This window comes from Dipodomys merriami, unplaced genomic scaffold, assembly GCF_024711535.1.
Source record: "Dipodomys merriami isolate MVZ:Mamm:240054 unplaced genomic scaffold, mDipMer1.0.p SCAF_174, whole genome shotgun sequence".
Lineage (NCBI taxonomy): Eukaryota > Metazoa > Chordata > Mammalia > Rodentia > Heteromyidae > Dipodomys > Dipodomys merriami.
The window spans coordinates 1,471,500-1,489,186 of NW_027203093.1; the positions used below are offsets into that span (position 1 = coordinate 1,471,500).

General features: G+C 57.7%; 1 protein-coding gene across 3 annotated transcripts; it reads left to right on the forward strand.

Moving 5' to 3' along the window:
• Positions 1 to 1,780: 1,780 nt before the first annotated feature.
• LOC138829653 (zinc finger protein 41) lies at positions 1,781 to 15,538 on the forward strand. Of its 3 annotated transcripts, XM_070026129.1 has the most exons (6): positions 1,781 to 1,945; positions 3,496 to 3,643; positions 4,476 to 5,837; positions 6,829 to 6,921; positions 9,104 to 9,184; positions 14,074 to 15,538. In XM_070026129.1, the coding sequence occupies exon 3, from the start codon at positions 4,673 to 4,675 to the stop codon at positions 5,264 to 5,266; it is 594 nt and encodes a 197-aa protein (XP_069882230.1). In that variant the 5' UTR covers positions 1,781 to 1,945; positions 3,496 to 3,643; positions 4,476 to 4,672; the 3' UTR covers positions 5,267 to 5,837; positions 6,829 to 6,921; positions 9,104 to 9,184; positions 14,074 to 15,538. The 3 variants fall into 3 exon arrangements, with proteins under 3 accessions (XP_069882230.1, XP_069882228.1, XP_069882229.1); XM_070026127.1 differs by lacking the exon at positions 3,496 to 3,643; XM_070026128.1 differs by lacking the exon at positions 1,781 to 1,945 and having other exon boundaries at positions 2,440 to 3,643.
• Positions 15,539 to 17,687: the final 2,149 nt, after the last annotated feature.

Below are 17,687 nucleotides of genomic sequence, written 5' to 3' on the forward strand. Positions count from 1 at the left end.
CCTCCCCCTGTCCGTGCCCCCCCTCCCCCCGCCCGTGCCCCCCTCCCCCCGCTCCCCCGTCCGTGCCTCCCCCGCTCCCCCCCTGTCCGTGGCCCCCTCCCCCCGCTCCCCCTGTCCGTGCCTCCCTCCCCCCCGCTCCCCCTGTCCGTGCCTCCCTCCCCCCCCCCGCTCCCCCTGTCCGTTCCCCCCTCCCCCCGCTCCCCTATCCGTGCCCCCCTCCCCCCGCACCCCCTGTCCGTGCCCCCCTGCACCCCCTGTCCGTGCCCCCCTCCCCCGCACCCCCTGTCCGTGCCCCCCTCCCCCCGCTCCCCCTGTCCGTGCCCCCCCGCACCCCCTGTCCGTGCCCCCCCGCTCCCCCTGTCCGTGCCCCCCTCCCCCCGCTCCCCCTGTCCGTGCCCCCCCCCGCTCCCCCTGTCCGTACCCCCCCCGCTCCCCCTGTCCGTGCCCCCCTCCCCCCGCTCCCCCTGTCCGTGCCCCCCCCCGCTCCCCCTGTCCGTGCCCCCCCGCTCCCCCTGTCCGTGCCCCCTCCCCCCGCACCCCCTGTCCGTGCCCCCCGCTCCCCCTGTCCGTGCCCCCCTGCACCCCCTGTCCGTGCCCCCCTCCCCCGCACCCCCTGTCCGTGCCCCCCTCCCCCCGCTCCCCCTGTCCGTGCCCCCCCGCTCCCCCTGTCCGTACCCCCCCCGCTCCCCCTGTCCGTGCCCCCCTCCCCCGCACCCCCTGTCCGTGCCCCCCTCCCCCCGCTCCCCCTGTCCGTGCCCCCCCGCTCCCCCTGTCCGTACCCCCCCCGCTCCCCCTGTCCGTGCCCCCCCGCTCCCCCTGTCCGTGCCCCCTCCCCCCGCACCCCCTGTCCGTGCCCCCCCGCACCCCCTGTCCGTACCCCCCTCCCCCCGCACCCCCTGTCCGTGCCCCCCCAGCGCACCCCCGAGGGCTTCCTCACACCTCAGGCTTAGGCCGAGGCCCGGGAGCCCGACGCATGGCCGAGGCTGCGGTCCGCCGCGCGCAGGCACGGGCACGCGCGCCTGGAGACGGCCCGGCCCGAGGAGCCGGAAGACGAGGCCCAGGTTTCAAGTCCCAGGAGGGAGGCGAGGGGAGGTGACCGGGGGAGGGGGGCCACCGGGGCGGGCCCGGCCGCCGAGGGGCCCGAGAGCCGCCGTGGCCCGCCGTGGCCCTCCGCCATCCTTCACGGCCCTCGGCCACCCGCCGCCCGGCGAAGGCCGGATGGAAGCGCAGCCTGCGGACGCCGAACTAGCAGCACCACCGAGAGGCCGGGCGGCGGGCCTAGAGCGGCACCGGAAGGAGCGTGCCCGGCGGCGTGGGCGGGGCCGGCGTGGGCATGCCCGGCGTGGGCGGGGCCGGCGCGGGGCGGGGCGGGGCGTCGCACCACCGAGAGGAAGGGAGACGGGCCCTAGAGCGGCACCGGAAGGAGCGTGCCCGGCGGCGCGGGGCGGGGCCGGCGTGGGCGGGGCCGGCGTGGGCGGGGCCGGCGCGGGGCGGGGCGGGGCGTCGCACCACCGAGAGGCCGGGCGGCGGGCCTAGAGCGGCACCGGAAGGAGCGTGCCCGGCGGCGTGGGCGGGGCCGGCGTGGGCGGGGCCGGCGTGGGCGGGGCCGGCGCGGGGCGGGGCGGGGCGTCGCACCACCGAGAGGAAGGGAGACGGGCCCTAGAGCGGCACCGGAAGGAGCGTGCCCGGCGGCGCGGGGCGGGGCCGGCGCGGGGCGGGGCCGGCGCGGGCGGGGGCGGCGCGGGGCGGGGCCGGCGCGGCGCCGCTCCACCGAGGGGAGGGGAGGCGAGTCCTACAGCGGCAGGGGAGGTCGCGGCTTCCAGTGGGCGCCTCCCGGCGCGGGAGCCGCGGAGGCCGCGGGTTCTCGCGCCCGCCCTGCCCCCGCCGGGCCCCGCCAGGCGTCTGCGCCGCGGAGGGGAGCGCTCGCGACCCCTCGCCTCCACAGGTACCTCGTGCGTTCGCGCTCGGCTCCCGGGCATGGCGGGTCCGGCCGGAGGAGGCCCTCCGAGCCGGGCGCCGGCGTCGGGGGCCCGGGCGAGGGCCTGGGCGCGTGGCGGCCGGTCCCGGCGGTACCAGGCTCGGGGGGCGGAGGCGAGGCACCGGGGCGGCGGGGACGAGCCGCCCGCGAGCGGCCCTGCCAGCCGGCGCCGGCGCAGCGGCAGGGCCGGGGCCGCCCGCGGCCCGCTCTCTGACGGTTGCTCCAGCTTTGCGTGCGCCTGGCGGGCGGGGGCCGCCGCCGGGGTGGCGCGGAGGGACGTGAGCCAGGCCCTGGGTTGCAGAGACACGGCCACCTGAGGGAGAGCGGCGCACGGGGCCGGGCGCTCCGGTGACCGGGCCTGGCGACCCCGCGGCGCCGAGCCTGCAGGTGTCCGGCGCAGCGCCCTCGCCGCCGGGGTCTGAGTTGATTCCAGGAGACTTCGCAGCCCCTGCCCTGGGCAGCTCGGCCCCCCCCCCCCGAGGCCGGAGACTGGACAGCCCTGGTGTAGGGTTCTTGGGTGAGCCTCTGCCCCCGGCTGCGCAGCACTGCAGCCCCCGTGTCTGCCGCCCCCATGATCCTGAGAGCCGCCTTCCAGACCAGCTTCTGGTTGATTCCTCAGCCATGTTGGCCTGAAGCCAGATCAGGTTTACCTAAACATGCTCCTGTAGGAAGGCTAGACTCGGCTCCTGTGAGACAGCAAATCTGTTGTCATTTTACAGGAAAGATCCCCGTGTGGGAGAGAAGAGGGAAGGCCGAGCAGCCTCTCTCTAAGAACTGAACAGTTTGGACACTAGGTGGCAGCCTCACTCCAACCTGACCGACCTAGAGCCACACTAGATGAATGTGGCTGCTTGGGACACCATACCTGGTACCTGGTAGCGGGCAACCATTGTCTGCTCCTGAGGGCTGCAAGGGGGAGGGTGCTGATGGGGGCAGGGGTGAGGTTTATATGCAGTTAAAAGGGCCTGAGGGTTTTCAAGACCTTATGAGAACTCCACTTATTAGCTATTAGAGAGGCAGTTAAAGGAAACTCAGAAATAATACAGTAAAGAAGTAGAACGTGCCAGCGCCAGCCACCGGCGGCTCACACCTGTAATCCTACCTACTCATGAGGCTGAGATCTAAGGATTAAGATTCGAAGCCAGCCTGGGCAGGAAAGTCTGTGAGTCTCCAATTGACAACCAGAAAACCGGAAGTGACATTGTGGCTCAAGTGGTAGAGCGCTAGCCTTGCGCTGAAGAGCTGAGGGACAGTGCCCAGGCCCAGAGTTCAGGCCCCATGACCAGACCCCCCCCCCAAAAAAAAAAGTAGAGCATGTTCTCTTGTTGCAGTGCTGGGAGTTGAGCTCACAGCCTCTGAGCAAGATTATCCTGTAGTACAGGATTCCTAACAAATGGAACATGAACTATGCAGCTGCTTCTACAGCTCCCTGAGCCAGCCTTGTCACATGCCTGTGGGAACTAGTTGTGTTGAAGGACTTCCGGACAGGGAACATGCCTCCCTTTCTCCCATCATAGCCCCCACGAGAGACCCCGCTACACAGGATAACTTTTAGACCACAGGAGCAGAAACCAAGTTGATGGTTACCTGTGCTTCCACCCTATATCCAGTCACCAGAGCAGGATCAAGTCTGCCACTGGCCCTGTGGGAGGCTGGTGAAGTGAGGTACGTGGGTGTCATGCCTGGAGTAGATGGTCGCAAAGTAATGGTTACTGTTTTAGCTTTTTAGTTACCCAACAAATAACTTCATGATCCAAGTGCCAGAGCTGTCACAAAACAGAGAGCGAGTACAAGCACAAGAAACCGTGCTCACTTAGGCGTATAAGCAAGGTGAAAAGGCAGAGCAGGCCAAGGGAGAAGGTGTAGAGCTCTGAGGAGGGGCCGAGGAGACTGGTCTACGGGGCTGGGAGTTGAGCCCTGTGCAGGCCTGTGGAAGTAGCAGGAATGCTGCTTGTGCTTTTGGAACCAAAGCCAGCCAGGTTGAGAAGGGGAGAAACCCGGGGAAGGGCTGGGGCTGTCGAATGCGTGCCAGAATGAGATGGAGTCTTTGGCAGGGGGTGGTAGGATTTGCTGGCTGTTGGGGATAGTGAGGGATTTCCCCAAGTTTCCCCCAGCTCAGAACTAAGCTGTGGGCAATACGGGCATAGTCCATGCTCAGAACTTGCCAACCAGTCCCAGTGGAGGCAGATGGAGCAGGGGTCAGGAAGAGCAGAGAAAGGCCCTGTTGGGAGGATCCAGGAAGGGGTGACGTTGGTGAAGACACTACTCATAACCCGACTTAGGGAACTGTAATCTCTGTACAACTGCAAAGAAAGAAAGAGAGAGAGAGGGAGGGAGGGAAGGAAGGAAGGAAAAGAACACAGCACACAGGCAGAGGAACTTCTGGCCAGCTGCTGAGTGACTGGAAACTGGGGTCGGGTTAGATGAATTGGGCTGTCCGGGTGGGAACGCATGGAAGGGGGTGTGTGATCTGACACTCACGGTTGGTCTTCTGCAGCTCGGGAGGATGTTTGTGATCTGGGCTCACCGTCTGCCTTCCACAGCCCAGGAGGATGTGGCTCCGTCATGTTGGTGCAGAGGTCCAGTGGCACAGGGCAAGTTGTTTCTGAGGAACTGAAGCACAGAGGGTGCAGAAGTTGCTGGCTGTGAACCCTCAACCCCTCCCTGGCCTCCGGGGACTTTCCCGGAGCAGGGATGGAAAAGCCCGCAGGCCGGAAGAAGACACAGGCCCCCAAAGAGGAGGCAGCTGTGCCGAAGGCTACTGCGAAAGGAGAGAGTGCTTCTAGGGGAAAAAGGTCCAAAAAGAGACCAGCAGCGAGCAGGAAGCAGGGCAAGGAGGCGGTCCTGAGCCCCGAGGACGAGGCGCATCTCTTCGACGCCTTTGACGCCTCGTTTAAAGATGACTTCGAGGGCGTCCCTGTGTTCGTTCCTTTTCAGAGGAAGAAGCCCTATGAGTGCGGCGAGTGCGGGCGCATCTTTAAACACAAGACAGATCACATCCGCCACCAGCGCGTGCACACCGGGGAGAAGCCCTTCAAGTGCGAGGCGTGCGGGAAGGCCTTCCGCCACAGCTCCGATGTCACCAAGCACCAGCGGGTGCACACCGGCGAGAAGCCCTTCAAGTGCAGCCAGTGCGGGAAGGCCTTCAACTGCGGCTCCAACCTCCTGAAACACCAGAAGACGCACACGGGCGAGAAGCCCTACGAGTGCGAGGTGTGTGGGAAAGCCTTCGCCTACAGCTCCTGTCTCATCCGCCACCGCAGGCGCCACCCACGGAAGAAGCACTGAGCACACCATGCCACGTGGGGCCCAGCTGCGCGCAGGGCCCCAGAGCCTCTGCCATCAGACCCAGGAGCCCACGCCACCACAGGGCAACCTCCAGCCACAGCCCTGTTCCGCGCTGCTCCAAGCCTCCAGGCTCAGCTGCAGGAACACTAACAGCTGTCTGGGGGACAGACTTGGACACAGAGCTCCCAGCAGAAGAGGCTCTACTGGCCAGGTCCATGCCTCTCCTTCTGAGGAATCCCTGAGCAGCCTGGCAGGAGCCGGGGCCTGAGCAGGGCAGGGGCCCTCTGGGGACAAGGCCCCCCTCTCTCCCACAGCTGGCCTCAGTGGCACAATGTAGCTTCCCTCTTGGTGGACTGACGCAGGAGTTCCCCAGGTCAGCCCTGTCCTGGAAACCAGGCCACACTGTGTGCCCTGTGTCCAGCCAGTGCTCCCCAGGGCAGGGCATTCTTGCTGACCTCTCCCTGTGCAGGTATCCTCGGGGGGTCGCCGCAGCTGGCTGGCCTCACACCGTCCGAGGGGAAGAAGCCTCGTGACCCAGCAGTGGAGATCTGCTGAGACAGTGCAGAGGCAGGTGAGGACACGTGTGTCAGGCACACTCAGGATGGGGCTGCGCTTTGCTGGGATGTTTGAAGCCTGAATGAAACTGTCCGCCAGATGGCAGGGCAAGATCGGTGCCTTGTGCCCTGCAGCCTCCTGGCTCTGGCTTCATGCTGGTAGCCTGCCCTCAAATACTTACTGAGTATAAAAGAAAGTGATAGCAAGAGGCACCTGTGTGCTGCTGAGTGAGCCGTAAGGCAGAGAGTCTGCAAAGGCCACAGTGTTCCTGGCTGTGTCATGTGATCAGTTCAGCAGTTGCCCCGCCTCCTATATACCAGCAGTTAAAGTCCTGGCCTGGAGGTTGGCAGGAGCCCTGGAATAGGCCGGAGCTGCGGCGTGGCGGGAAGCCTCTGAGAGCGAATCCTTCGCTGTGCTGTGCGGGCTTGAACACGCAGGTCTGTGCTGGTGCCGGCACCCACACGCTCTCGGGGTGCCCACACTGGGTTTGGTTTGAGTTACTCTGGGATTGTAATCACTCTTTCCCCTGGGAGGCCTTGCTGTCGTCTAGGGCACAGCATTCTGTTACCTAGGAAAGGGGCAGACCCAGCCACCGAGGCTGCTTCCCGTGTAGGGTATCAGTGAGGATGCGGCCACTGGGCCCTGCCGGAGAGCCACACAGACACCCAGGCCCATAGAACAAAGAAAGGTTTATTGCCAGCAAGACCCTCCTCACGTGGGAGAAGAAGCCCAGTGAGTGTCTGAGGTGACCTTTGTAACCTGAGGGGCTGGGAGGCTGGGACTTCATCGTGGCGGGTGAGGATTGTGGCAGCTGCCCAAGTAGTAGATAAGGGACTGCAGCTGCCCAGACAGAAGGTCCTGTTACCTTGTAACTGCCCCAGTGGAGAATCATCTCAAGGTAAAGGGGGGGGAGGCCTATTACTTACTGCCAGCGCCACATGGGCGCGGTGCTGGCTGGGAAAGGAGCCTATTGGACCCACAGTGACAAACAGCTTCTCCACCCTTAGGACCCCAGATGCTGAGGGCCATGCTGCCGCGCGCCTGCCCCCAGCTTGGGCTGTGCCAGATAGCAGGGCTGCACCTCTGCCAGCAGCAGGAAGGTATGTTCTTCCTTCTGTTTTGTTTTTGTTTGCTTGGGTTTGGCTTTGTTTTAGGGGCTTTGGGGTGTTTTGTTTGGTTTTGTGGTACCACCGATAAAGCCCAGGGCCTCAGGTTATCTTAGCAGACTTCCACAAAACTACAGGCCCAGCCCTGGGTTCTTAGGCTTTTAGGCTTGCAGATTCTCCTGCAGAGATATATCTTTTTTTTTTTTTTTGGTCAGTCATGGGGCTTGAACTCTGGGCCTGGGCACTGTTCCTCAGCTCTTCAGCACAAGGCAAGTGCTCTGCTGCTTGAGCCACAGTGCCACTTCTGGTTTTCTGGTGGTTTACTGGAGATAAGAGTCTCACGGACTTCCTGCCCAGGCTGGCTTTGAACCCTGATCCTCAGATCTCAGCCTGCCCAGGCTGGCTTTGAACCCTGATCCTCAGATCTCAGCCTGCCCAGGCTGGCTTTGAACCCTGATCCTCAGATCTCAGCCTGCCCAGGCTGGCTTTGAACCCTGATCCTCAGATCTCAGCCTCCTGAGTAGCTAGGATTACAGGCGTGAGCCACCAGCGCCCCGCATATTTTGTTTCTTTTGTGCTGGTACTATGGCTTGAACTCAGAGCTTGGACACTGTCCCTTAGCTGGTGCTCTGCCACTTGAACCACAGATCTACTTCCAGCATTTTGCTGATTAAATAGAGATAAGAGTCTTGTGGACTTAACTGCCTAGGCAGGCTTCAAACTGCAATCCTCAGATCTCAGCCTCCTGAGTAGCTAGGATTACAAGTGTGAGCCACTAGCGCCCAGCAGAGAAGAGACATGGTTTAACAGGATATCCTTGCTTCCTGGGGAGGAAGCAGGTGATAGAGAGGACAGGCCTTCAGAGCTGAAAGACACATTGCTGACTGCCTTAGGCCTCAGTTTCCCACTGACAATGCTTGACCCCACTAGATTGCTGAGAACCTGAGATTGCTGGGTGGGTGAAGGTAAAGTATGCTGCAGGCTAATGCCGTGGTTTCACAGTACGACCTTGTGCTGTGTCAGCGTCCGAGTGCGACTAGATGGTACTGCTCATACTGCAGGGCACTGTCACCCAGCACCCTGGACACTGCTCCCAGCAAAAACCAGCATGGGAAACAGTTTAAGACTGCTGGGAGCTGGTGGCTCACGCCTGTAGTCCTAGCTATTCAGGAGGCTGAGATCTGAGAATCACAGTTCAAAGCCATCCTAGGCAGGAAAGTCTGTATGACTCTTATCTCCAGTAAACCACTAGAAAACCAGAAGTGGTGCTGTGGCTCAAGTGGTAGAGCACAAGGACAGCGCCCAAGCCCAGAGTTCAAGCCCAACGACCAAAAAAAAAAAAAAAAGGCTGGGAAGGTGGCTCAGTGGTAGAGCGCTTGCCTTGCATGCCTGAGGCCCTGGGTTTGATTCCTCAGCACCACATAAGCAGAAAAAGCCGGAAGTGGTGCTGTGGCTCAAGTGGTAGAGCACTAGCCTTGAGCTGAAGAGCTGAGGGACAGTGCCCAGGCCCAGAGTTCAGGCCCCATGACCAGACCCAAAAAAAAAATAGTAGTACATACTTCATGGAAAAAAAGATGCCTGAGCAGACTGAGTCAGTCTGCATCCCCTTTACCTGTCCTTTGGCACTAGCAGATGGGTTGAATGCCACCATCCTGATGCCCAAACACCAAGGATAGACCTATCTTTTGGGGGGTTTGAGCTCAAGACTTCCTGCTTGCTCAGCTTGTTTGTTCAGTTGGCACTCACCACTTGAACCATACCTCCAGACCAGCTTTTTTTGCTAGTTATTTGGGAGATGGGATCTCACTGTTTTGTCTTCCCAGGCTGGCTTTAAAACTCAGTCCTCGGGGCTGGGGGTTTAGCCGAGCGGAAGGGCGCCCGCCTGGCGTGCGCAAGGCCCTGGGTTCCATCCTCAGCCCTGGAAAAAAATTTAAAAAAAAATAAAATTCAATCCTCAGATCTCAGCCTCCAGAATAGCTAGGGTTACAGGCAGGAACCACTGCCACCTGGCTTTAAGAACAATTTATAAAAAGGTTCCATTATTTTAGGAACAGAAATGTACAATACATGTAGATATTTTTTAATTTTCCTCATAGACATTAAGTATCTGCATAGTGAGGAAGGTGTGTCACATCACTGATTAAAACGTCCTTGGTTATACAAATGTCCTTCACAGATAACAGAATCGCTGCACATCTTCAAATCCCACTCAAGTCTCGTGGATCATAAACTCACCCACTGCCGGGTAGTGTATAAGGTGAGAAACTTGGTAAACCAATGAGCTCCTAGGCAACACCAGTAGAATGTGAACCATAGGCAGCAGTGTGGTGGTAGAACAACCTGGGGCTGATGCTGGGAGCCGGGCTCTCTCCTGAGGTTTTCTTGGCCTCTCCTTCCCATTGCACCTTTCCTGTAAAGCGTGTGGCTCAGGCAGGAAGCTCAAGGCAGTTTCCAGGCCTCATGCCCCGACACAGGCCATACTGGGGAGGAGGCCCAGATTTACCCCAACCCTGAGCTCCTACACTGCCTCCAGGACTTTTCTCATGAGACAACAAACTTCCCCATTTGCCTGCTTTGGGGAAAAGGTGCTGGCTCTCTGTGAGAGTTGAGAACTAGCCTTGTTGACTGTTACCTCCTTATTGATGACTTTTACCTCCTTGTTGACTGTTACCTCCTTGTTGACTGTTACCTCCTTGTTGACTGTTACCTCCTTGTTGATGACTGTTAACCTCCTTGTTGACGACTGTTACCTCCTTGTTGATGACTGTTACCTCCTTGTTGACTGTTACCTCCTTGTTGACAACTGTTACCTCCTTGTTGACTATTACCTCCTTGTTGTTGACTGTTACCTCCTTGTTGACTGTTACCTCCTTGTTGATGACTGTTACCTCCTTGTTGTTGACTGTTACCTCTTTGTTGTTGACTGTTACCTCCTTGTTGATTACTGTTACCTCCTTGTTGACTGTTACCTCCTTGTTGATGTCTGTTACCTCCTTGTTGATGTCTGTTACCTCCTTGTTGATGACTGTTACCTCCTTGTTGATGACTGTTACCTCCTTGTTGACTGTTACCTCCTTGTTGACTGTTACCTCCTTGTTGATGACTGTTACCTCCTTGTTGATGACTGTTGCCTCCTTGTTGATGACTCTTACCTCCTTGTTGACTGTTACCTCCTTGTTGACTGTTACCTCCTTGTTGACTGTTACCTCCTTGTTGACTGTTACCTCCTTGTTGACTGTTACCTCCTTGTTGATGACTGTTACCTCATTGTTGATGACTGTTACCTCCTTGTTGATGTCTGTTACCTCCTTGTTGATGTGTTACCTCCTTGTTGTTGACCGTTACCTCCTTGTTGACTGTTACCTCCTTGTTGATGACTGTTACCTCCTTGTTGATGACTGTTACCTCCTTGTTGATGTCTGTTACCTCCTTGTTGACTGTTACCTCCTTGTTGATGACTGTTACCTCCTTGTTGTTGACTGTTACCTCCTTGTTGATGTCTGTTACCTTATTGTTGATGACTGTTACCTCCTTGTTGATGTCTGTTACCTCCTTGTTGATGTCTGTTACCTCCTTGTTGTTGACTGTTACCTCCTTGTTGACTGTTACCTCCTTGTTGACTGTTACCTCCTTGTTGACTGTTACCTCCTTGTTGACTGTTACCTCCTTGTTGATGACTGTTACCTTATTGTTGATGACTGTTACCTCCTTGTTGATGTCTGTTACCTCCTTGTTGATGTCTGTTACCTCCTTGTTGTTGACTGTTACCTCCTTGTTGACTGTTACCTCCTTGTTGATGACTGTTACCTCCTTGTTGATTACTGTTACCTCCTTGTTGACTGTTACCTCCTTGTTGTTGACTGTTACCTCCTTGTTGATGACTGTTACCTCCTTGTTGACTGTTACCTCCTTGTTGATGACTGTTACCTCCTTGTTGACTGTTACCTCCTTGTTGACTGTTACCTCCTTGTTGATGACTGTTACCTCCTTGTTGATGACTGTTACCTCCTTGTTGATGACTGTTGCCTCCTTGTTGACTGTTACCTCCTTGTTGACTGTTACCTCCTTGTTGATGACTGTTACCTCCTTGTTGATGACTCTTACCTCCTTGTTGATGACTCTTACCTCCTTGTTGACTGTTACCTCCTTGTTGTTGACTGTTACCTCCTTGTTGACTGTTACCTCCTTGTTGATGACTGTTACCTCCTTGTTGATGACTGTTACCTCCTTGTTGACTGTTACCTCCTTGTTGTTGACTGTTACCTCCTTGTTGACTGTTACCTCCTTGTTGACTGTTACCTCCTTGTTGATGACTGTTACCTCCTTGTTGACTGTTACCTCCTTGTTGACTGTTACCTCCTTGTTGATGACTGTTACCTCCTTGTTGATGACTGTTGCCTCCTTGTTGATGACTCTTACCTCCTTGTTGACTGTTACCTCCTTGTTGGTGTCTGTTACCTCCTTGTTGATGACTGTTACCTCCTTGTTGATGACTGTTACCTCCTTGTTGACTGTTACCTCCTTATTGACGACTGTTACCTCCTGTTGATTGTTACCTCCTTGTTGACTGTTACCTCCTTGTTGATGACTGTTACCTCCTTGTTGATGACTGTTACCTCCTTGTTGATGACTGTTACCTCCTTGTTGACTGTTACCTCCTTGTTGATGACTGTTACCTCCTTGTTGATGTCTGTTACCTCCTTGTTGATGTCTGTTACCTCTTTGTTGATTGTTACCTCCTTGTTGACTGTTACCTCCTTGTTGACGACTGTTACCTCCTTGTTGACTGTTACCTCCTGTTGCCAGTCTTCCTGCTCAGAGGAATTCACATTCAGAAAAAGGACCAGATCACAGACAATTGATAAATAGCTCTTCTTTCTGTTAGAAAGGCTATTCTTCACCAGATCACAAAGGAAAACAATCGTGATTTTAATTATATTAAAATGTGGGTAGCCACCAGGTGCCCGTGGCCCACACCTGTAATCCTAGCTATTCAGGAGACTGAGCTCTGAGGATCACAGTTTGAAGCCAGACCAGGTAGGAAAGTCCAAACAACACTTATCTCCAATTAACCACCAGAAAACTGAAAGTGGAGCTGTGGCTCAAGGTGGTAGAGCATTAGCCTTGAGAAAAATCAACAACTAAAAAACCCTCAGAGACAGTGCCCAAACCCTGAGTTCAAAACCCATGACTAATGACAATAACAACAAAAATGTGGATAGCCAAGCTGGGCGCTTGTGCCTTTTACTAGAATCCTAACTAATCGAGAGGTTGAGATCTGAGATCTCCCTTTGAAGCCACCCAGAGCAAATAACTCCAAGAGACCATTATTTCCAATTAACCAGTAAAAAGCTGGAAATGGAGTCATGGCCCAAGTGGTAGAGTACCAGCCATGAGCTTTTTAGAAAAAGCCCAGCCAGAGCATGAGGCCCTGAGTTGAATGAAGCCCCAGGAATGGCACACACATACACATATACACGCGCGCACACATGCACAGACACACACAGGTGGTCAGTAGGAGATGATGCTACAACCCAGAGCTGGCTGTGTCAGTATTGCATGCTTTAGGGTCATGAAATTGCTTCAGATACTTACCCTCGCTACTGTAGCAAGTGGCTATCATTCCCAATCTACAGACTCTGAAGACTCCAAACAGAAAGATGAGCCAAAGTCAGGCATTTTACACATTAAAGTGTGAATGGCTTGTAAGTATATGGAAAGATGCTTAATCTCCATTATTGAGTCAAGTGAAAACAGATGAGGTACAAGCTGGGCACTGGTGGCTCACGCTGTAATCCTAGCCATTCAGGAGGCTGAGATCTTAGGCTGCCTGTTTAAAGCCAACCTCAGGCAGGAAAGGCCATGAGACTTATCTCCAATTAAGCACTGAAAAGCCAGAAGTGGACTGTCAGCACCCAGGGCCTTAGTTTAAGCCTCAGTACCAATACAAAAAAAAAGGTACAAGCCAGGTGCCAGTGCCAGTGCCTCATGCCTGTAATCCTATCTACTCAGGCAGCGGAGATATGAGGACTGCAGTTCTGAGCCAGCCTGGACAGAAAAGCCCCAGACACTACTTCAAGTTAACTAGCAAAATGCTATACTGGAGGTGTGGTTCAAGTGATAGGATGGCAGCTGTGAACAGAAAAGCAAAACGAGAGCAAAAGCCCAGAGTTCAAGCCCAGTACTATCACTAAAATTAAAAATGAGCGAGGCACCAGTGGCTCACACCTATAATTTTAGCTAATCAGGAGGCTGAGATCTGAGGATCAAGGTTCAAAGCCAGCCCAGGCAGGAAAGTCCATAAGACTATTTCCAACTAACCACCAGAAAACCGGAAGTGGTGCTGTGGCTCAAAGTGATAGAGCGCTAGTCTTGAGCTGAAGAGCTCAGGGACAGCTCCCAGGCCCAGAGTTCAAGTTCCACAACCAACAAAAAATAAAAGTAAGTGAATAAAAATGAGATACAACTTTTTATCGAAGAATGTGGTGAAATGTGCACATCTAATCATTCATGCAGGGAGGAGCCTCAGACCCATGTCCACACTGTTCCAGGGTCTTGTGGTGAACACCCTCTGCAAGTTGAAGGTTTGCATTCCCTACTATACCACACACTTCACCCCAGAGAAACGTGTGCATCCACCCAGGGCCCTTACGGTACAGCGTGCTGCTGTGTCAGAGGGCTGGAGGGGGGTGTCCATCCTGCCACAGTGAGCCCCAGCCTGTGCGGAGGGGAGGCAGCACATGGTACAGCCCACTGAGCAGAAAGCCTGAGCCAAGTTCAAACCTGGCAGAACTGGGCAGAACTGAGTTGGGCTGTGTGCATCATGCCGTGCAGGACGGGTTGGCAGTGTCAGATCTGCTTCACCCAATCCACGAGGCTGCACCACCTCAAGGTTTCAGATGTAGCAAGTGCACCCTGCACACACACGCATGCTCGTGCATGTGTGTGTGCATGCGCGCTCTCACAGCGACCAAATCTGGGCCCACTGTGGGGGTCCACACTGAGGCCCCAGCCCTGCCCTCAGGCCTTGGCCAGGCTCACCAGCGGACCAGCTGCACGTGAGCCGGGCTAGCTGCTTCTCCCAGCCAAGAAACAGGAGGAACGATGCTTCCTCGGTTACTCAAGGCTGTTTCTCATCATTTCCAGGTGCTAATGCGGATCACGCCAACAGAAGCCCTTGAGGAGAAAGGAGCTCCACATGGACACAGAGCCCAGTGGGGCCAGCCTAGCTGGGGCTCTTGTACCCCTAGAGAGTGGCAGAGAGGCCTTGCCCAGAGCTGCTTTGCACAGGAGAACCACGCTGCAGCAGGTGATCTGTTTCCATCCTCGAGTGCCAAGAGGACCCCATTGGGCAGCTTCTCACAAGTGGCCATCAGTCCTCACTGTCAGCTGCTACCCACTGGAGAGGCCCCTGCCCTGACTGCCTCATCAAGGCCTTCGGTGGACCACCTGGGTGTTCAGAACCTTCTGGACATCTGAGCAGTATCCTGGGGGAAAATCTGAGACCCAGCCAAGCATCAGCATACTCATAGCAGGAAAGTATTCAGCAAAAGCCAGGGCCTTCTTGGGAGTACAAGGTGTCGTGGTACTGCCCTCCCCTACCACCGTGTCCAGCATCACTGCCCACCGGGGCCTCGGCCTACAGGAAGACAACCAGAGGCTGCAGCCAGGCCTCTCAACACCGACCACAGACGTGGTCGTGCATGTCCAGTGAGCACTCTGTGGCTGCGCCCTCTCTGTCCCCACACTGGGTGGGATGTGGAGGCCCAGCAGGACTGGGAAGGACCTGGGCTGGGCCCCTCCCTTCTGTGCAGGGGCAGGTGGGGCTGACTGGCTGGCCTGTTCCACCCCCATTCCTGACAAGCTGTGGCGTCAGGCTGTGCCTGGACTTCATTCCTAGCAATTTGGGCCTGCCCCAGTTTGGGCACCAACAGGTGGTAGTTGCTGTGCGAGGAGCTGAGCCGGTAGACGCTGCAGAGGAAGGTGAGAGGCGGTGTTCAGGACGGGCAGGCTCCAGGCTGAGCCACACTTGGCTGCAGGCCAGTACGCAGCTCCACGCCTCTGCCTTTGGCCTCCAGAGCTTGGGATTTGCGTTCTGGTTCCTCCTCAGAGCCCTGCAGACAAAACTCCCGAGACTCCTGCCAGCCTGCCTGAGGTTGCTGCCCTGCAGCCTGCAGGGTCCTGGCACTTTCCACACTGTACCTCAGCCACACAGACGAGCTGGCGTCTCAGTGCCCGAGCTGCTTCCCTGTGTCTGGCTCCTGGTGCAGGGACACCTAGCTGTCCAAATGCCCAGGCCATGCTTCCTGCCCTTGTGACAAACAGCAGTGACTGCTGTGTCCTGTGCACCCCCCAAATCAGCCGCAACGTTGGCTTCGTGTTGTGACAGATACTGTCTTGTCTAGTGTTTCTTGTTGTAGCCTCAGCTCCTTACACACTGTGCGCACTGGGGTGGGCCTTGTGTTTTCTGCTCGTGTGCTTACTGCCCCTGACAGCCTCTCTAGTCTCCATACTGCCTTCCAGCCTCACCACAGTTCCATTGCTGTACACCGCCTGCCTTTCCCACCGACTGAGGAGATATATTTTCTCATAAACATCTCTTTCCAGCGTGTGCTGTGTTCCTCTGAGCCCCCTGTGGTTTGGGGTCATGCGATTTCCCCAAGTTGAACACTGACTCACTCCGCAGGGAACTGTGGGTCTATCTCGGGTCCCCAGTCCCAGGAGCAGGGTCCCAGCAGCGCATGGACTGCTCCGTGTCACTCGGATCCTCCCGGTTAAACAAGTTCAGAAGAGCTCAGCATGTCAGAAATAATAGCTGCGGGGCACACCAGGGACAACATAGGAGGGACCCCACTCCAGTGACACGTGTGCACGCGTGCATGCGCGCACACACACAAGGTACTTGCAGTGTAGCTCAAGCTGCTTGGGGAACTTAGGTTCAGGTGATTACTGGGGGATGTAGGTGCTGTGTGCCCATGCCTGCCCAGGGGCAGGCAGGAGCAGACCAGGCTGTGTAGTGTGCCAAGTGGGCAAACTGTGCTCTAATGTTCTAATCTTAAATCCTTTTCCACACTACCAAGAAGAAGCCAAGCCACGGGCCTGGGTCACTCTTAAGTCCACTAAGTCAGGGAGGTAACCAGGCCCAACCCCTTGTCAGTAATGCACTCCTCAGTCCCAGGGCCCTTCCTGCCACCCTGCACCTCCCTAATGGGGGTCTCTTCTGTAATCACATGATCCCTTCTCCACCTACGTGAGCAGCCAGGCTGAGGATTGGAGCACAGTGCCCCCGAGGTGGAGGGCTCTGCAGCTGATAGGGGGCAGCCACAGGCAGCTCCACGGACCCCCAGCTTCCTGGGTCCTGATGGCCAACTCGGACCCCTCCTTTTTCTTATGTGCCAGTGCTGAGGCTAGAATTCAAGGCCTCATGCGTGGTTGGCTTTTTTGCTCAAGGCTAGGGTTCTACCACTTGAACCACACCTTCATACCTAGCTTTTTGCTGGTTAGTTGGAGATAAGGGTCTCATGGATTTGTCTGCCCAGGCTGACTGAACTGATCTCCAATCAGCCTCTCGGGCAGCTAGGATTTGTATGGTATATTAAATAGGTTTCATTAGGTAGTCGAAGAGAACACCACGCACTATTCAGGCAGGAAAAGAAGCTTATTTACCAAACTGCTGCCCCCGCCATGCATGGTGGAGAAGCATAGCTAAAAAGGAGGGGGGGGGGACCCACTCCTGGGCCAGGACTTATCTAGGCCAGAGACAGGAAAAGATGTGGCCACACTGGATCTGAATGTGACCTCCTAAGGTCAGATGGGAGGCATGTGACCAGAGGTGGCCCAGGATGTGACCTAGCAGGAGGGGGAGGCGACTGCTTCCAGGTCGGCCAGGTACCTAGGTAACATACTGGGTGGAGACTTAGCCAAGAGGGAGGGAGGTGTCCCTGTGCAGACCTCACAGGATTCAAATGAGTTCCTGGCTGGCATGAGTAGTAAGAGCCAGCTCAGGCCAGCATGTGCACGGAGCGCCAGGCTTCGAGGGCGTGCACAGCAGCCCCAAGGCGGGCCTCCGCACGGGGCCTGGGTGGAGCTCTGCGTGGGGCGGCCGGTCGGGCCAGGGCCTCCCGTGCCCAGCCGGGTCTGCGCCAGCCTGGCTCCCGCTCGGCCTGGGCCACGCACCGAGCCCCGAGGCCGTGCTGGCCGCGGCCTCCGGGAGCCAGGGCCTGCCTCTCCACCACGCCCGGGGCCGGGGCCGTAGTGTGAGCGAGCTCGGGGCTGACAGCCCGAGGACGCAGAGCCCAGGCAGCGGTCGGACGGGTTCCGGGAGGGGGACAGGCCGCGCGGGGCCCGAGACGGGGCCGCCGGCCACCGAGGCGAGGTCCTCCAGTCCTCCAGCGCCCAGAGGGTCCCGGAAGCGCCAGGCGGGGCGGCGGGAGGGCACTTCCGGCCGGGCTCCTGCGCTCGCGGTGTGCGCGGACGACGTCGCCAGCCGCGCCGAGCCCTGGGGCAGCCCCCCTCCGCCAGCGCCGAGCCCCCCTCCGCCAGCGCCGAGCCCCCCTCCGCCAGCGCCGAGCCCTGGCGCAGCTCCCCAGGGCAGCGCGCACCGCCCGGCCCAGAAATGGGTCTGGCCGAGTGATTAGCCGCACTGGCCCCTTCCCACGTCCTGCGGCGCCCCACGCCCCTCAGCCGCCCCGGCGGCGGCGGAGGCCCCTCCTGCCCGTCCCCCTCGGTCTCAGCCCCTGGGACGCCGGTGGCACAGCTTC

What these genes read in the sequence shown, in the direction of transcription:
- LOC138829653 (XM_070026129.1), top strand. Translation starts at nt 4,673, where the DNA reads ATGGAAAAGCCCGCAGGCCGGAAGAAGACACAGGCCCCCAAAGAGGAG.